This window comes from Gossypium arboreum, chromosome 8 (genome assembly GCF_025698485.1).
Source record: "Gossypium arboreum isolate Shixiya-1 chromosome 8, ASM2569848v2, whole genome shotgun sequence".
In the NCBI taxonomy this organism is placed as follows: Eukaryota; Viridiplantae; Streptophyta; class Magnoliopsida; order Malvales; family Malvaceae; genus Gossypium; species Gossypium arboreum.
In genome coordinates this window covers 72886596-72907083 of record NC_069077.1, presented here as the reverse complement: position 1 = coordinate 72907083, position 20488 = coordinate 72886596, and the positions used below count along the sequence as shown (strand labels likewise).

The window sequence follows — 20488 nt, the reverse complement described above, 5'->3', positions numbered from 1 at the left end:
ACATTAATGGGAGACAACATTAATGGCAAACAATACAAAGTGGTGCAAGTTTAGCAACCTAAAGTTGAATTTGAAAAAGTGGCATGGGATAATTTTTTTTGGTCATTGAGATAATGGGCTATTTATTGTTTGGTCCTTGAACCTCAACTATAAATAGGCCTTCTCATTTCTCATTTCAATCATCCCAACCAATCTTTCTCTCTTAGTTTTCTCTCTTCTCCCATTTGAGAATTCTTAAGGAATTCTATTTGTTTGTAATATTTTGGAGATAGTAAAGTTATCATCCGGTGTTAGTGCCCGGGGCGTGGGTATAATTTACGAACCTCGTTAAAACTCTTGTGTTCTTTTTGTCCTATTTTTCTTTCAATATTTGAGGGTATAATAGTAGTATTTAATTGTGCTATTAAATTACTATAGAAGGGATATTCTAATTAAGGAAAGACTTGGTATTTAAGAGATTCATGTGATCCACCTCCCTTCCCTGGGAATTGAACTTTGAGTAATTTTTTAGTACAATAAATTACACGCTTCCGACCCTATTGGAACAACACCAACAATATTTCTTTCTTACCCACATGTGAAAATGAAGCAATGGCGCCATAATTTACCTACATTTTTAAGCTATAGTGATGAATATTTAATGCTGGCCAGACTTAATTTACCTACAATTATCAGCTCTAGTGATCAACATTTATTGCTTCCCAGCACTTTACCTTAACACATCATGAACTGTCCATCACAATTCTTTTATGCAATCATTTAATGTTTCAGTTTTCGCCTCTTATTTCCCACCTTTTCCTCTGTCAATTACAACCATAAAATATGATGTACCACTGCCATTTTCTTACTAATTATAAAAAATAAATATTATTTTTAATTTTATTAAATAAAAATTAATTAATTTTTAAATTAAAAATATTAAAAAGTTTAAGGTGAAAACATTAATTTTTCATCAATTGATAAATAATACAATCTCAAAATAAATTAAAATAAAATTTTTTTGTAAAGTTAAAAACAAATAATTTATTATACCTAATTTTTAGGTGAAAACATGGTAAATAGTATTTCAATGGTCCCCTTTGGCTCTGTTTCCTCAGGAGCTGCCTTTCCCTTCCGTCCTTCAACAATGATAACAACATTACATTTACACAGTGATAGAATGGATTTGTGGGAATGTTATCCGTCATATATTTATATACATTAATATTTTACGCCATATAAATTTTAACAGGTACATTTAATTATATTATGTTCATCTATACCAAATTTTTTTATTTACTTTTGAGTATATACATCACCAATCATCTATTTATTATTTAATTTTATCTCTCTTTTTTATTACCAGTAAATTAATATAAAAATAAAAACATTCAAAATGCAGAATAATTAAATAATTAAAAGATAAAATCGAATAATTAAATGGTTATTTTATAAATTTTAAATTTATTTACTTTCAAAATTTTAAGTCAGGTAAACATTAGTAAATTCAAGTAAGTTAGATTTGAGTAGTTTTATATTGTGGACTGGTTTGTTGAGTTCACATTAATTCTTTGGATGGCCCATCAACCAATTTACATGAATCTAATTGTTGAAAGAGCTATATTTAATATTACTATGTTGCATATTTCATAACTTCAATTATAGATATAGGTAGTGTTGAGATGATTCATACTTTGAAGAGTACATGGAAAAAGAAAATCTTAATAATTTTAATGATGTAAATTCAAATTCAAATTCAGATAATGATGAACTCAATTAAGGATCAACATATGATAATAAGGAGTACATATTAAATACTAAAGAGGAGTAACCCAACAAATATGCACAAGAACAATTAAATAAAATTGCATAGAATGTTTTTTTTTCTTGTTATTTTATTAGTAATAATAGAATATCAACAACTTTTTAAGAAGGTTTAATTTTAACTTGTTTAGAAATTATTTTTATCATAATAATAATTTTTTATAGTAACTAATATTTAAAAAAATATAAATTATGTAATTATGTATAATTATAATTTGTAGTACCAAACATAATATAAAAATTATAATATAATTACACTCTGCGAACTAAACATGTCTAAATAATTAGAGTTTGGTTGAATTGAAACATAACCTTAATATTACTTATTATATTACATCTTATTGTAATGTCGGAAGATTTGGCATGTGTGGAAGGTTTAAGTTGAATTAATAGCTGTGGGATTAGCCTTAATTTACTAGTGTTAGTCTTCTAAGAAAAAAATATATCATAGAAAATGACATTCGCTCAATGATAAGAAGAAGACATTAAATATTATATGAACTAGAATTATTGATATAATTGTAATTTATAATTTAAAAATATTAAACATATTTATGAATAAATTATGATAAATATAATATTACAAATTATACTTCAACTAATTTTAAGGTGTTTTTAAGTGTAAAATTATAATTTGATCGACAACTTAATAAATTTGTAGCTTCAAACCAGAAGAGGGGACGGAGGCAGAGGCCAGGGCAGGCATATTAATGGGTCACAACTGCTCTCACAGGCAGGCATATTAATGCAACCCCCAACTACATCATCAAGTGTTTATGTTTCTATCTCATCTTCTATAAGTATCTCCATTGTCTAATCTCCTTTTTCTATCTACAACTTTTTGCATCTTTGAGAACTATATTCTCTTTCTAAAAATACAACAAAATATTAATTAGGATATATGGCAGGTGATTCAGGGAAGAAGGAAGAGATGTCAAAGGTGAAAATCATCGGCACAAGTCATGTGAAGCCTGGAAAGATGATAGGAAGAAAAGAATGTCAATTGGTTACTTTTGATCTCCCATATTTGGCATTCTATTATAACCAGAAGCTGTTGTTTTACAAGTGTGGGGAGTTTGAGGCGAAGGTGGAAAAACTCAAGGATGGGCTGAGAGTGGTTTTGGAGGAGTTTTATCAGCTAGCAGGCAAGCTTGGTAAAGATGAGGATGGGGTTTTCAGGGTGGAATACGACGATGATATGGACGGTGTAGAGGTGGTGGAAGCCACCGCCATGGAGATCGGCATAGAGGAACTGGCGACTGAAGACGGCACTGCCTCTTTCAAGGACTTGATACCCTACAATGGTGTTTTGAACTTGGAGGGCCTTCACAGACCTCTCTTGTCTGTGCAGGTAATCACTTTCTTTAACTTGCTGTTTCTTGTCCATTAAATTGATGAAATTGTTAGGTTAAATCACAGAAAAACTATTATGGAGCTCACTAGGAGTATAACTACATTTTGTTCTTTCTATAATCATTATACATTAAATTTCTCGTACAGAGAACTCTATAATACTTTTACCATTAAATCTCACGTGTATACTGTTAAATATCATGTGTGTATATATATATATTATTTCTATCTATACGTCAAGGAGAGGTTCGTATTCCATTACATATCAAATATGTGTTGATATCCATTAAAAGCATAATGTTGGATATAAAAGGAAATTTTCCTGTAACTTAATTTCATTCATGTGATTGGAGCATTTAGTGTCTCATGCCAACCCACCTGCAATTATTTCATTTTGATACAACAAAAGCTTCAACCCTCTCCACTCGCCTTTTTTCCCTCTCAAGTTCATGGGCTAGATCCAAAGTAGTGGTAGTCCACTTGATAAAATGGACCCATTAGACAAAAAAAAATCAAAATAATGACAAAATATTTAAAAAAAAGAGACTAACCCATTTTATAAAATATATCAAATCATAAATATTAGAAAAAGGAAGTGCATAGATTCATAATGATATTGTGGGATAGGTAACCAAGTTGAAAGACGGAGTGGCAATGGGGTGCGCATTCAACCACGCCATCCTTGATGGAACTTCCACTTGGCATTTCATGAGCTCATGGGCCCAAATCTGTAGCGGGTCCAACTCCGTCTCAGTCTCGCCGTTTCTCGAGCGGACCAAAGTCCGAAACACCCGCGTGAAGCTGGATCTCTCGCTCCCACCTAACTCTGTCAACGGTGACGCCAACCAAGGCCCCCAGCTGAGGGAGAAACTCTTCAGGTTTTCTGAAGCTGCCATCGACAAGATCAAGTCAAAAGTCAACTCTACCCCACCATCCGACTCCTCTAAACCATTCTCAACTTTCCAATCTCTAGCTTATCACGTTTGGCACCACGTAACCCTAGCACGTGAACTCAAACCTCAAGATTACACAGTTTTCACTCTCTTCGCAGATTGTCGTAAAAGGGTTGATCCACCCATGCCAGAAAGTTACTTCGGAAACCTGATTCATGCCATCTTCACCGTCACGGCAGCCGGGTTATTGTTGGCTAATCCACCGCAATTCGGTGCATCGTTGGTACAAAAAGCTATAGAAGCGCACAACGCGAAGGCCATCGAAGAACGAAACAAGGAGTGGGAAGCAGCGCCGAAGATATTCGAGTACAAGGATGCTGGTGTGAACTGCGTGGCGGTGGGGAGCTCTCCCAGGTTCAAGGTATACGATGTGGATTTCGGGTGGGGAAAACCGGAAGGGGTGAGGAGCGGATCCAACAACAGGTTTGATGGGATGGTGTATTTGTATCAAGGGAAGAGTGGTGGGCGGAGCATTGACGTGGAGATCGCCTTGGAAGCTGGAGCATTGGAGAAGCTGGAGAAAGATAAGGCGTTTGTGTTGGAAGTTTAGATCAATAATCAAGACCTCTGTTATCATTTGTGGTTTTGATCACAACAAATGTTTTGTTTGTTAACATTTCTTACGCTATCCCTAGTTTGTTACTTCAAATCTACTAGCTTGTCTTTGGTTATGCTGTGCTGTCAATAACAACACTGAACTTATGTCTTATGTTGGTAACGCTGTCGTTTAGGACGATACAAACGTAGCTCATGTTTGTTCGATGGAGAAATACCGAGTTTTTGTTATACATTTACAAGAATATATATATATATATATATATATATATATATATAAATTGGTAAAAGAACTCTCTAGTCCTCTCAATTTCAATATTAAGCAAATTGGTATCTTTCAAAAAATCAGAGTTATTTAATCCTATCAATTTAAAAATGAGCAACTAAGGACAATTAATCATAATGCTAATATTTTTCTGTCAATTTACTTAAGTTTAATTGGTATAATAACATATTTAGCTCTCATAATTTATATATTCTATCAATTTGGTCATGATTTAATAAATTTAGCTTACAATATTTGTGCAAGCGTGTAAATATTGAGACTAAATTTGTTAAATTTTTAGGATAATTACCAAATTAACAAAATATACAAACATCGGGAGCTAAAATTGTTATTATACCAATCAAAATATGTAAATGACGAAAGATATTAACACCATGATTAATTGTCTTAATTACTCACTTCCTAAATTGTTAGTAATTAAATTACTCCGATTTTTTAGATAGATCAATTTGCTTAATTTCAAAATTAAGAAAAACCATAAAAGGTTTTTACCTTATAAAATTTATGCAAAAACTAAATTAAGCTTTGATTTAAATCATAAATGCATATTTTAAAAATCATAATCTCTAAAATATTTGTGATTTTTAGATTTATTGTGAATTTAAATTAATTTTTTATAATTTAAAAAAAACACTCACAGTGATAGTTGTTATTTTGCAAAAAAAGACTGACTTTTTGGTCACTTACTAAGTGAATTGATTTATAGTTGACTTGTCACACAAATTTAGCCAAATACTTAAATATAATATTAAATTATGGTACTCCATAATAAGAGTGAAAAAAAAATTATGTAACAAATTATAAAAGGGCAAACTATATTTTTGGTCACTTGCTGTTAATTCAATGTATTGTATACTCATTTTAGTCACCCATGTAGCACCCTCATATCTGACCCGATCGTCGAGTTTAGATACCGGAATGTCACATTCATTTTCAAAGTAACTTCAAAGAAATTCGGTTCAATTCCTTTATGATTTTAAGCTAACATGATCAATTGGTGTTTATAATAAAGTTTCAATTGATTTTCTAGGCTTTAATTGAGCTTTTGTTAGCTATTTCAATACTTTCGAGTCAAGTAGGGACTAATTTGTAAAATTTTTAAAATTTTAGGGGTAATGTCGTGATTTCAGGAATCTCCATGTCATGACGTGACTGTCTGACTTGTGCTTATCGCGACTTTGAGGCCTTTGACGTCGTGACCTCAATTCTGTTTTTGCCCTGTTTTCCATTCTTCAATTTATCAACTAGGACTTCATTAATTCATTTTATAACTCTTCTATTATTTCCTCCCTCATCTTCATTCCACATCTTATATGTATATGTATTTATATAAGAATCTTTGAACTTCAGTATGACATGCTTATATGTAACAGTCACTAAATTATTTATATATTGCTTTATAGTGTTCCGAATTAAGACCCACTTTTTGTTTTAGAATCTAGACTAAATAATCTTTTTACCATAAAAATTTCAGAATTTCTACTTAAGCTAGTCTTCCACTATTCTGCTGCTAGACAGCTCTAACCCTTATTCACTAAAAAATAAATATATTTCATTAAAAGTCTCATATTATGTTTACGTATGTTTCCTTAAAATAGACTTATTAATCTTTTAGACATATAATTTTTTTTGTTACAATTTATAATGAATTTTCAAATTTATAATAGGGAACTCAAAATCATACTGACATTGTCTCATAAAAATTATTATATCTCATAATCTACAATTGCATTGTTTACATTGTTACTTTTATGCAAAACTAGACTCAATAATATTTAATTTCATATTTGATTTAACCTTTAACTCGATTTATACATTTTTTGGTAAATTTTCAAAGTTGTACTACCATTTGCTCACTCAATTCGACTCGAAAAAATAAAAAAATTCAAATTTTGAGTTAAACAAATTGACTTATTCAAGTCAACTCAATTTTTTTTTTCAAATTTTGAGTTCAAATCAAGTTTATTTTTCAGATTTGAATAACTCAAATAATTCAAACAAACCGAATACCAAACTATAATATTTTACATTTTTACCCAAACCCCCAAACTTTTTTACGTTACTCCCAATATTTTTACTTCTCTCCCATCCCATCCTAATCTACCCTATGAAAATAAAATAAAATAAAATAAAGAGCACACAAATTTTACGTGGAAACCCTTTCGGGAAAAAACCATGGGCAGAGGAAAAGAAAATTCACTTAAGAAAATTCACTATGTCGAATTCGAATAATTACAAGAGGAATAGACTATGTCTATTTATAGGCTTGTAAAGCCATATTCTAGTAAGACTGAAACACCTTATTTTAATCAATATCAAATAGATAGAATTTAATAAGGTTTAAAAAACCTTATTCTCAAATAAAATAAAAGAAGTGTAATTCTATATGGATTCTTCTTTTCTTTTATTTTACCACTGTATTTTATTTAAATAAGGATTCGGGTCACTTAATTCTAACAATCTCCACCTTGACACGAATTCTCAATAAAACAAGTTCTTCATCACGAACTCTCAACGAACAAGTTCTCCACCTCTTCCATAAAACCCCTTAAAGGTTTAACTTCAACAATAAACACCAACCAAGTCTAAACAATGCTCAAACTTGGTTATAGGAAGTGACTTAGTCATCATATCTGCAGGATTTTCATAAGTACTAATTTGCTCACAACAATATCACCACCAGCAATAATATCACGAACAAAATGATACCTAACATCAATGTGTTTTGTTCTCTCATGAAACATTTGATCTTTTGTAAGAAAGATGACACTCTGTCTGTCACAAAATACTGTGCTGATTTGAAGGTCTTCATTGAGTTCACTAAAGATTCCCTTCAACCAAATAGCTTCTTTACAAACCTCGATGTCGCCATGTACTCGACTTGTGGTAGACAAAGCGATAGATTGCAAAGTGGCTTTCCAACTAATTGCACAACCTCCGATTGTAAAGACATAACCTGTGAGAGATCTTCTTCTATCAAGGTCTCCAGCAAAATCAGCATCAACATACCCAATGAATCCATCTCTAGTTCTTCCAAACTGTAAGCAAACATCTGTAGTACCTCGTAAGTATCTTAAAATCCACTGAACTGCTTTCTAATGTTCTTTACTGGGATTCGCCATATATCTGCTAACTGCACTAACTGCATATGATAAATCTGGACGTGAACAAACCATAGCATACATGAGAGATCCCACTGCACTAGAGTATGGAACATGTGACATGTACTCAATCTCATTATCTGATTGTGGAGACAAAGCCGATAAAAGTCTAAAATGGGCTGCTAAAGGAGTACTAACAGGTTTAGCACTCTGCATATTAAACCTGCAAAGAACTTTCTCAATGTACCCCTTTTGACTTAGGTACAATTTACTTGCTTTTCTATCTCTGAGAATCTCCATACCAAGTATCTTCTTTGCTGGTCCAAAATCTTTCATCTCAAATTCTTCACTTAGTTGGGCTTTGACCTTTTTTATCTCTCCTTTATCTTTTGCTGCTATCAACATGTCATCAACATAAAGAAGTAGATACACAAAAGCACCATCATTGTTTTTCTTAAAATAAACACAACTGTCAAAACTACTTCTTTTGAAATCATGAGAAGTCATAAAGGAATCAAACCTCTTGTACCACTGCCTTGGTGACTGTTTCAAACCGTAAAGGGACTTTTTCAGCAAGCAAACATAGTCCTCTTTTTCTGAGACTGTAAAACCCTCTGGTTGTTGCATGTAAATATCCTCTTCAAGTTATCCATGCAAAAATGTAGTTTTTACGTCTAACTGCTCAAGCTCCAAATCATGCATGGCCACAATACCAAGCAAAGCTCGAATCGAACTATGCTTCACAACTGGGGAGAACACATCTGTGAAGTCCATTCCTGGAATTTGACTGTAACCCTTTGCAATAAGTCTTGCTTTATATCTAGGTTCTTCAACTCTTGGAGTCCCTTCTTTCTTTTTAAACACCCATTTACAATGAACAGTCTTCTTACCTTTAGGAAGTTTCACAAGATCCTATGTTTTGTTTTTGTGGAGTGATTCCATCTCCTCTTGCATAGCAAACATCCATTTTTCTGAGTCTTCACAGCTAACCGCCTTAGAATAATTAGATGGCTCTTGATTTGAATCTATATCTTCAGCCACATTTAAAGCATAAGCAACTAGATCAGCCTCGGCATACTTCTTTAGAGGTTTAAATTTCTCTTCTAGTTCTGTTTTTGGCGATAGAGTATTGTAGTGAAGAAGCAACTCTATTCTTAATTTTTTTACTGGCTTGAGAAGTTGAATCTGTATTAATCTGATGCTCCACCTGCTTTTGATTTTCTTTATTGGAAGAGTCTTTAAGAGATAAGTTAGGTAGCATAGCAGTTTCATAAAAAACAATATCTCTGCTAATCACAACTTTTCTATTTTCAGGACACCATAACTTATACTCTTTTACACCAGCTTTATAACCAAGAAAAATGCATTTAATGGATTTCGGTTCTAATTTTCCATTATCAACATGAGCATACGCAGAACACCAAAAAATTTTTAAATCAGAATAATTAGCAGGATTACCAGACCATACCTCTTGTGGAGTCTTTTTCTCAATGGCAACGGATGGAGATCAGTTGATCAAAAAACATGCAGTAGAGGCTACTTCTGCCCAAAACGACTTTGGTAAGTTGGCATTTGACAACATACATCGAACTTTCTTCATGATTGTTCTGTTTATTCGTTCTGCAACGCCATTTTGCTGTGGAGTATGGCGAACTGTCAAGTGTCTCACAATCCCTTCTGACTTGCATAATCTATTAAACTCATTAGCACAGAACTCTAAGCCATTGTCTGTACGAAAGTATTTTATTTGTTTTCCAGTCTGTTTTTCAATCATAATTTTCCAATACTTAAATACGAAAAACACATCACTTTTTTACTTCAGGAAGAACGCCCAAACTTTTCTGAAAAAATCATCAATAAAGGTTAGCATATAATTAGCTCCACCTCTCGAAGGCACTTTGGATGGCCTCCATAGATCAGAATGAATATACTCCAACGTTCCCTTTGTGTAATGGATTCCTCTGGTGAATCGAACTCTCTTTTGCTTCCTAAAAACACAGTGCTCACAAAAATTCAGTTTGTAAATTCCTTACCCATCAAGAAGTCCTCTTTTGCTCAATTCTGCCATGCCATTCTCACTCATATGCCCTAGGCGCATATGCCAAAGTTTAGTAATATCATCATCTGACAAAGAAGAGGAAGCGACAACTGCATCACCAGTAATAGTAGAACCCTGCAAAACATATAACTTGACAATCTTTCTCTGCCCTTTCACCACAACAAGGGAACCTTTGGAAATCTTTAAAACCCCACTTTCAGCTGTGTATCTGTACCCTTTTGAATTAAAAGTACTCAACGAAATTAAATTTCTTTTCAATTCTGGAACATGTCATACGTCACTAAGTGCTCTGACAACTCCATCAAACATCTTAATTTTAATTGTTCCAACACTTGTGATTTTACACGAAGCATTATTTCCCATCAAAACAACACCTTCAGACACTGTTTCGTAAGTTGTAAACTAATTCCGATTGGGAAATCAAGTATCCACTCCTCGCTTACTTTAGAATCATTGACAGAAGCGACTAAAAGTTCACCATCGCTGTAGTCTTCTACAACATCAGCTTCATCGAAATTTTCTGGTTGTTTTCCCTTTGGATTCACAGCCTCCCTTTTAATCTTATTCTGTAGCTTGTAACACTCAGATTTAATGTGCCATTTCTTCTTACAGAAGTTGCAAGTTTTACCTCTGTTTGAAGACTTTGATCTACCCTTAGATTTATCGTGAGGATTCCGTTCCTATGTCCTTCTACGATCATCATCAACATTCCGATCTTGTCTCCCACGAACAATGAGACCCTCTCCTTGAGAGTCGGGTTTAACCACAAGATGCTTCTTCTTATCATACGAGGTCAAAGAATCATAAACCTCATCAACTATGAGAGACTTGCGGCTATATAAAATCGTGTCTCTAAAGGTGGAATAAGACGGGGGCAACGAACAAAGTAGAATTAACCCTAGATCTTCCTTATCATACTGAACCTCCATGGCCTCCAAGCTTGAGAGAATTTCTTTAAATACTGTTAAGTGTTCGTGTACAGACACACCTTCCTCCAAACGATGAGCATAAAGACGTTGCTTCATATGCAATTTGCTTGTTAGAGTTTTCGGCATACATAATTGTTCTAGCCTCTTCCATAATGCAGTGGCGGTCTTCTCTTTCATCACATCCTGCAAAATTTCGTTGGACAAATGCAGATGTAATTGTGTTAACGCCTTTCGATCCTTACGCTTCTTCTCTTCATCTGTTAATGTCGAAGGCATCTTATCTATCCCTAGCAGGGCATCCTCCATATCTTAATCTGCCACAACGCAAATCTGATGTTGCGATCCAACAGTAGAATTTCATACTTCAAAGACGCCATTACCTTGATCGAGATGAATAACTCGAAAGCTCTGATGCCAATTTGTGAAAATAAAATAAAATAAAATAAAATAAAATAAAGAACACACAAATTTTACGTGGAAACCCTTTTGGAAAAAAACCACGGGTAGAGGAAAAGAAAATTCACTATGTCGAATTCGAATAATTACAAGAGGAATAGACTATGTCTATTTATAGGCTTGTAAAGCCATTTTCTAGTAAGACTGAAACACCTTATTCTAATCAATATCAAATAGATAGAATTTAATAAGGTTTAAAAAACCTTATTCTAAAATAAAATAAAAGAAGTGTAATTCTATATGGATTCTTCTTTTCTTTTATTTTACTACTGTATTTTATTTAAATAAGGATTTGGGTCACTTAATTCTAGTATACCCCAAACCCATTCCCCCCCACCCCATTGTTTTTTTGAATATTTTCCTCCCATTTACTTTCCCTCCAAAATTTTACTCCCCAACTTTTAAAATTTTTTATTTTTCTTTTAAACTTTTACTTTTCACTCTTTACCTCAAATAAAAAATATCAAAAAAAAATCCTTGGAATGCTATTTATATTATTGAATTGTTTAAAATTGAATTATTAATAATGCCATTAAATCATTATAGATTTCTATTAAAATTGATTATTGACGATGCCATAAATTATTTGTGTTAAAATTTTATATTGGTATCAATTTCACATTTTATCTTTAAAATAACTTTTATTAAAAAATCACATTTGTTATATTTAATATATTTTTTAATTTCAAAATACATAGTCACAAAAATAAGAAGATAATTGAAGTAACTAAATGAGCAAAAAAGCTAACCCGTATATAAAAGATTAATAAATAAATTATAAGGAGATGAAAGTTGATATCAAATTTGATTCGAATTCAATCTCAATGGACTCGATTTGATAAAATTTCAAATCGAGCTAGAATGATAAAATAAGATTTGTCAACTCGATTAACTCGAAATTTTTTCATTCGATTTGATCGAACGCTCACCCCTTAACTACCACTACTGTCCATGTACTGTTTAGTGAAACATTTTATTTTTCCATGATTTGATTAAGTAAATTCTTCTTATTTCATTATCCATACTCAATAATAATAATAATAATCATATTCAAATATCATACTTACTCACTTGTAACTGTTGACATTCACGATTTTCTGTTATTTAAACTTGAATCTTACAATAATTTAATTTAATCACATAACTTCTAAACTTTATTCATTATAATAACTTCTAAACTTTCATGAATTCAATAAAGTAGTTACCTATTTTTTTCCATTGAATTCAACATTTCTGTTTTTAATCCAAAGCTTTCCTTCATCTATTTCTTTTTTTTTCTTCTCTCCCTTTTATTTCGTTTTTTGCTTTCTTGTTGCCGCCATCCTATCTTTCTCCCTTCTAGAAATCTCTATACTTTTTTTTTTTATTCATTTCAATTTTAGTCTTTGTACTATCAACTAATCAAATTTCACAACATTTCAAGCTTTATTTCCATAAATTTCCCCTTTTTTTCTTTACGCCTTATGATTATCTCTCTAAATATCATTTAATAATGAAAAAAATACACTTAGGTCCTTCACCCATAAATTGGAAAAATTACACTTTAGTCCATATATTTTCACTTTATTCAATTTAGTTCATATCTCAGTTTTCCAACTTTATATATCAATAAGTCTCCATTTCAGATTCATTAAAAATATTTATTAAAATTTCACCCATTTTTTAAATGGTAAATTTGCACTTTTGGCCCCTTAACCTTTTCAGTATTTATTTTTATCCTCATAATTTTTAAATATTTACATTAGGGCCACAAAAATTTTCATTTTTTATGATTTAACCCCTTTCTTAATTTAATACATAATGTCATACTTCTTGATTCAACTTTCTTTAATTTTATACCTTACTTCACCAATATTTTTATCTCGTATTATTTATAACCAAAGGAATTTTTGGGAGGTTACAACCCAACTTTAATAAATTTTTATTTTGTTCACTTGTTTTATCTTTTTAAAAGTAAATTTTATTTTTATCTTTTTTGTCAGAATAAATTTTAGTTTTTTAGTAAAAGGCAATGATGTTTGAATCAGACCATATTAGTTGGTCAGATTGGTTGGATAAAAAACCAGTTAAGGTATTGGTTCGGAGAAAATTATTAGATCAATTGACCCAAAAATTGGTATGGACCAGTTGAACCAAATTTTCTATTATTAAAATAATTAATAATTTATTTAATTGAACTAGATGGACCAATTAGATCATTGGTTTGACCAATTCCACCGTCAGTCCGATTTTGAAAACCTTAATAGAAGGAAAAACCTACAATTTTATAGGAAAAAGTTGGATTTTTATTATAAAAACTATTTTAGTATTATTGAAAGACAACAATTCATTTGAGCATTCATACTGAAATTGATCGGGAGATTTTCTAATGCTTGATAAATTTTGAAATTTGGTACACTTAATATGGCTCCTAAAAGAAGGCAACTTCATCCTCAACAGTTATCCGACTTCTTTTAATGGATAAGTATGAAAATTTGAGATTTTTTGCTTTAAAAGTCTGATATAATAAAAGAGGTGCAGTTGAAGAAGCAAATGATTGTTTAGTTGAAAAGGAACTGGTTTTCTCGAGGTTAAATGCCATTTAGTTACTTTCTTCATCCTTGTAATATACCGTCTGATAACTTAATGAATTTATTTCCATTGTTGAAACAAATCAAGGATGTTTTGATTGTTGAATACCCTTTCCAGCTCCAGGCTTCTTGTGTTCAGTTATACATTTGATATTGTCTAATTTTACTCTTGAAATGCCTTCTTTAACGGTTAATGTCTGTTTCTAAACCACTATTTAAATACTATCTGTAGGTCAATGGATTTAAAATCACAGAAAAATGAAAATATATTGTATTTTCCTATATCGTAATTTAATTTGGAATACCTTAATCCAAATCACTAAAACCATTAAAAAAATCCAAAAAAAAAAAAAAAAACAAGTATAAATTTCGCTGGTGCCTATCAAGTGTTGTTAGGACAGTTGTTGATCAACGTGAAAGTAAAATCCCAGAGTTTCCTTGCCAAGGCATTATCATTAGCTTGTAAGCTAGTTTCAGCTACATTACTGTCTGCAAAATAGAGGCCAGTCTTCCCTGTAATTTGTGGATGCAATGCCACATAGCAAATAGTTGCTGCGCCCTGAAACCACCTCAATCAATCCAAACATGTAGTTATACATTTTCTACACAACTTCAAAATGGGGCTAAAAATTTCAAAGGCTATACCTGCTCTACATTTTTAATGACATATTTACCAACAAGACCAACAATACCTACATCAGAACCAGATTAAATAAATCATAATCGTCTCCTTTCTTTGGTACAAGTGTAAAAACTATTCAAAATAAAGGGTACATGCTGATATAAACTGAAAGCATCTCAGTTTCAATAAAATACAAAGGGGCTACTCTAGTAAGAGGAAACCAACCTTATAATAAACAGGACATATTAATTGCTAACAGGCTCTTGGAGTATATGCTTATATGGAGTTCATGATTCCAATTTTGAGACTCATCATCCATAATAGTACATGGGATGAGAAAGGGAGACGGTCAAATGCATCATGTTCTAATCGTAGAATATTTGGTTTACAACACGTGTTTTACTATGTGGACGCACGAACTGGTTGGGTTTAAAGCTAGCATCTTTACAATGAACTGCAATGATGGGAGCTTTGAAGCATAAAAAGATGATCACTTTACCATATTGTTTTTAATATGCACAACCCTAGAAGGAAAAAAAAAAAGAAAAAGAAAGAAAGAGAGGAAGTAAATCAATACCATTGATAAGGTTGGAATGACGAAAAAGGTTGGTTGCAATGGCACCTGGGTGAAGCGAATTTGCAGTTATGGCCACTTCATCTTCCTGTTTAAAGAGCATACCACCAAAATATAGCAGCATGTTTTGGTTGTCATGACTACCATGTACTTTATCTAATAAGTTCCATTGTTTGACATTCTTGTGCACTAATTCAGTCATATGCGAGAATACAAGTCCTAGGTGGCAGATGAAATAACACTAATTAACAAACCAAATTAAATCAACCCTTGCTCTTTATATCATACTTCCCATTTTATAAGCACAACCATAATTTCAATTTTTGCTAAGAAAAATATAAAGATTTTAAATTATATAACTACAGAAAAAACCACTAAATTGTTAAAAGTAATGTTACTGATGTAATAAGGAACCTTGGACATGGAAGTCACCTTTAAACGTCTTGCAAGGTCTTTAGCGTGCAAGACATTGGCAAGCTTTGACTGGCCATATGCAGATAAGCTGTTGTACCTATAAATTGTCAATTCACAAAGAGGTAATTAGGATAACGCGGGACGAGACATTTACAATTCTTCCTTCCGTCCTTCTTCCTTGTGCTGTTTTCTTCATGGTTTCCAGCAATAGATGTGTTAGGAGGAAGTGTCCTAACAAGGGAAACAGATTTTCTTCATTGCACTGTTCTGTCATTTTCTTTCCTTCTTGCTTGTTTATACTTCAAATCATTGCTTTGGAAATTTCAAACAATCAAGTAGGCATCTAACCATTACTATGTCTCTTTTCACGAAACCTTACCTACGTGGTTTGTGGCGAGCTGTCCATCTTTTGAAAGCATGAAGGGTGTAGCCATGATTCATGCATTGTTACTTTAAAAAGTACATATTCCTCTTAAATAATTTTCAAAGCTAACAAACATTAGCATACACTGGCAAATACACTTACATGAGGATGTTGAGTGGAAGACCAGAGGATATGAAATCAGCAGCAAATTTCCTCACTGATGCCAATGAACTCAGATCTAATTCCATTGCATCAATTTTGGCATTGGGATTTCTCTTAGCTATTGTGTCTTTAACTTCCCTCCCAGCAGTCATATTTTTGACCGCCATAACTACATGGACACCGCGCAGTGCAAGAACTCGTGCAGTTTCAGTGCCAATACCACTTGATGCCCCTGATGCAATTTAATCACAAATTTTATCCTCATTTCACACTAATGATTTTTATGTTGGTGAAGCTTTAACAAGCGCAGTGAAGTATATCCAAAAACATAACATCTCCAAACATATTTATTTGCAGATATAAGAGTAATTATTCTTTCCAATAATTAAAAGAAAAGAGAGAGAGAGAGAGAGAGAGAGAGAGAGTAGATTTTACGAAAATTTCTAAACCCAAAATAAAAAAAAGCAAGGACCTGTGACGACGGGTTAGACCAGTGCCATCAATCCCTTGTGTAACTTCTTCAGCTGTAGAAGAAGCTGAAAACCCAGACGCCCCTTTCCTGCTAAACAACCACATTTCCTGCTAAACACAGCTCCCCACGCTCTATTTTTTTTGTTGGATTAAATGGAAATGCAATCAATTTTTTTTATTATAATATCAAATTTAGCTATTAATATTTACTTTTTCTTTTTCCAATTTGCCTCTAAATTTTTAGCTAAATTTTGTGATTTTTTTAAAGTGCCAAATTTAACCGTTAACTTGAATTGATTTTTAACATAAATATAGATTAAAACATTAAAATTTTAAGCATAACAGTTTACATGATAATTTATATGTACTTAATGCCTTTTTAAAAAAATTCTTTTATGAACTTTTATTTTCAAATTTTAATTTATTTAGTGATATAACATATAAAACAATTAGTATTATATTAGCATGAATTGTATGTAGGCTATATCGTAAGAGCTGCGATGTCAATTTATTAAAAAATTAATGTTTTAGTTAACATATCTATTCAATAAAAGCAATTTGATTTTTTTAAGTTATCGATCAAACTTAACTAAAAAATGAATAAGAACCAAATTGACAAAAATTTAAACATTAAAAGCTAAATTTATCATATCTTTTTTTTTAATAATCTTATTATAGGTTCTGATCATATTTTTTAATATAATGCCTAGAACTACTCATAGTCCTTTTCAATCCATAAATAGAAGGATAATGCGGTTTAACGCACTCAAACCCACATCCTCCTGTACTGGCAATAATGCTAATCTCATTCGAGCTAATATGCCATTCTTTTTTAATATATTATATTCATGGAAAATGATTGTATGAAATATTAACGCCACGTCATCTGTATCCCTTTTCCAATAGTTTAATGCCACATTAACATTTTCATCTTAAAAAAAAATTAAATCCAAACGAAAATCCTAAAATTCAAAATGAAACTACTGATATGCCATTAAACCATTAGAAATGAATAATATATTTGTTTCATACAATCCTTTCTCATATATCCATATATTATTATTTAATTGTATAGTTTACTTGGTGTATCTAATTGACATAATCCTAATTACTAAAAACTCATTCTATTTATTTACTATGAGATTATTTTTATCTTTTTTTATTTTATTATATTGTAATCTTTAAATTTCAATTTTATTATTTCACTCAAACTCTTATTTAATTTTTTATATACTTTTTCTAAATATATATTACTTTTATTTTTTTATTTACATCGAAAGTGTATTATTGAGATATGTCAAGCACCCAAATCCAATAAAGCTCAAATATAAGATCAAGAAGAATTAAAAAGAAGAAGAAGAATATTAGCTAACCTATTCCCATGAATTGAACTTAAAATAGTTATTATTGCATCGTTGGATGTTTTTACTATAACTAATACATATTAGTATCTATCATTTTGATGTATCATTTCAATTTAAAGATGTTTTTGTAAAAGAAAAATTATATATATATAAATATTTATAAATATTAAATGTGATTAAATAAATGAGGTTAAAATAAAGTTGAATATTTTAAGGGTTTTTTCTCTTGTTTATTTGTTCTATAAGTTGTTTACTTTTTTATTGTTTATTAAAATTTTTTCTATTTTAAAGTTTAAAGTTGCTAAACTTTACATTGGATAAAGTTTGAAGTTTAAAGTCAACTTTTACAATTAAATATTATTTTTATTATTATTTATTACTTTAAATAATGAAAAAAATTAGTAATCTTATATATTTTTGAACATTTTATGCATCAATCATTCCACAATGTCTTAGTTATGTAATTAAAATGAACTAATACAATGTATACATATTAAAACTTTCACCAAGTGATGGAAACTACGAGCATATGAATCGTTTTCCTCTCCTTTCCCATTTTGTTCTTCTATTAGTGAAATCCATTCTTGCAACCGTCTTTAACATATCGTATTCTTGACCGCATCTTCCTGGCCAATCTGAGTTCGCCGGAGTCCCCATATTTATTTCCTCTAATCTCCACTATATTTTTCAACATTTCCCTCCGATTTCAACCAGATCTTTCACTGTCAACTTTAAATAGCTAGCGTCTATCCACAATAGCCAATTCTGTAAATTAGGTTTTTCCTCAACATGGGTGGATCTTGTTTTGCGCTATGTGCAATTAGTTAGATATTCTATTTTGATTAATGGAATAAAGCAGGGGCATATAATTTTGACGAGAGGTCTAAGAAGAGGGATCCATTGAGCCCTTTTCTGTTTCTTTTTTGTGTCGAAGGACTTTCTTCTCTGTTGCAGGTGGATCAGGACCGATAGTCTCCCATTTATTCTTTGCGGACAAAAGTTTAATTTTTGGTGAAGCTACTTTGGTAGAGGTACGACACATTAAAAGTATTCTCAATGAATATGAAGGGTGTTCGGATCATGTAGTTAACTTTGATAAGTTTCTTATTTGCTTCAGTCCCAATATTGATGCTATGGCGCAAGATTATATGTTGTTGGAGTTGGGAGTTCGACGTTCAGCCGATTTAGAGTAATATCTTGGTATGCCGATTATGGTGGGGCAGAATAAGAAGGTGGCATTCTATACCATTAACGGATTTAGGGTGGGATTGCCAAGTGGAGGAAAAGAGGTCTTTATAAAGTTAGTTCTACAATCCATTTCGACATACATTATGTGTCACACCTGATTTTTAAGAGAGGTTCAAAATTTAGATAAGAGTTGGGAGTTAATTGAAAGAAACTGTAGGTTTGGTGACCTCAACAGTAAAATTTAAAAATTTTAGTGGCCGAATGGCAAATAGTTGACTTTTAATTCTGGTTCAATTATGTTGGAATTGACTGGTTCCTAAGTGGGAAACATAATGATGTCAACCACTGGTTTTGATAGGATTTTTAGTTGACCGTGCGTGTAAGATTATTTATAGCTGAGAAGTGTTATTACAGGGGGAAATTCTTCTCAATTTTATTTCATTTTCTTCTCCTCTTCATCTTTTTATTTAGCTATTCCGAGGAAGAAAAAGTTTAAGGAAAACTCTGCATGAAGTGATGAATACGAGGGTTGATTATGAAAGGATGGAAATCTGATGAGCTAGTAAAGTTCCTAATCTTTTAGTACTCGTGGATTTGAGAAAAAAAGTTGAGAGTTTCGACAAAATTTAAAAGGTTTCTGTAAGTTTCTGGATTTTGGATTTTAAATCATGAATGCCTTCAGGTTAACTGTATATTTTTTGTTGTCATACTTAGCTAACTAGGATGGAGGAGACTGGTTGTTGGAAAAGCTAAGCTAGTGGGGAGGAATGGCAGTAGGTGAGTTCCTGTACTCAACTACTTTGGTGTTGTTCTAGTTGTTGTGCTGTTTATATGTTTTGCGTTAAGTTCAATTTGAGTTCTTTGAATATATATGGTTGTTGTTGACTGGAAAGGTTATGCATGCATATGGTTGTGCACTTATATGAGTGTTTGAAAAAATGTTCTTTGAATACTTGATATGGTTGTGTATTGATGAACTGACATGTGGCATACTCCATGTTATAATAGTGAATGTAATGTTTTGCGTGAAATGTATGTTTATAAAATGTAGAGTACGGAGGAAATTATTTGACGGAATAGTTGAAAATAGGAAAATTGACATAATGGAGGAATGAAATGATTGAATGGGAATTGGAGTCACTGCAATATGAAATGGCTCGTCATTATTGGTGAACACTTAGGTGTTTGAATTAACAAAGGGGATTTAAGAAGGCTTGATTCGTTAAATGATCTACCGACTAGAGCAACATCATGGAAATGATCT

At 31.8% G+C, this 20488-nt stretch overlaps 2 protein-coding genes across 3 annotated transcripts; one reads left to right on the top strand and one right to left on the bottom strand.

Moving 5' to 3' along the window:
• Positions 1-2443: 2443 nt before the first annotated feature.
• Positions 2444-4879, top strand: LOC108476297 (BAHD acyltransferase DCR-like). The gene is made up of 2 exons (XM_017778469.2): positions 2444-3154; positions 3784-4879. The coding sequence occupies exons 1-2, from the start codon at positions 2705-2707 to the stop codon at positions 4657-4659; spliced, it is 1326 nt and encodes a 441-aa protein (XP_017633958.1). The 5' UTR covers positions 2444-2704; the 3' UTR covers positions 4660-4879.
• Positions 4880-14306: 9427 nt separating this feature from the next.
• LOC108474831 (short-chain dehydrogenase TIC 32, chloroplastic-like) lies at positions 14307-16858 on the bottom strand. 2 transcript variants are annotated; one of them, XM_017776855.2, is made up of 6 exons: positions 16674-16857; positions 16202-16433; positions 15694-15772; positions 15265-15349; positions 14711-14757; positions 14307-14624 (listed from the first exon to the last, which is right to left on the bottom strand). In XM_017776855.2, the coding sequence occupies exons 2-6, from the start codon at positions 16366-16368 to the stop codon at positions 14448-14450; spliced, it is 555 nt and encodes a 184-aa protein (XP_017632344.1). In that variant the 5' UTR covers positions 16369-16433; positions 16674-16857; the 3' UTR covers positions 14307-14447. The 2 variants fall into 2 exon arrangements, with proteins under 2 accessions (XP_017632344.1, XP_052874134.1); XM_053018174.1 differs by having other exon boundaries at positions 14499-14617; positions 16674-16858.
• Between the last annotated feature and the right edge of the window lie 3630 nt (positions 16859-20488).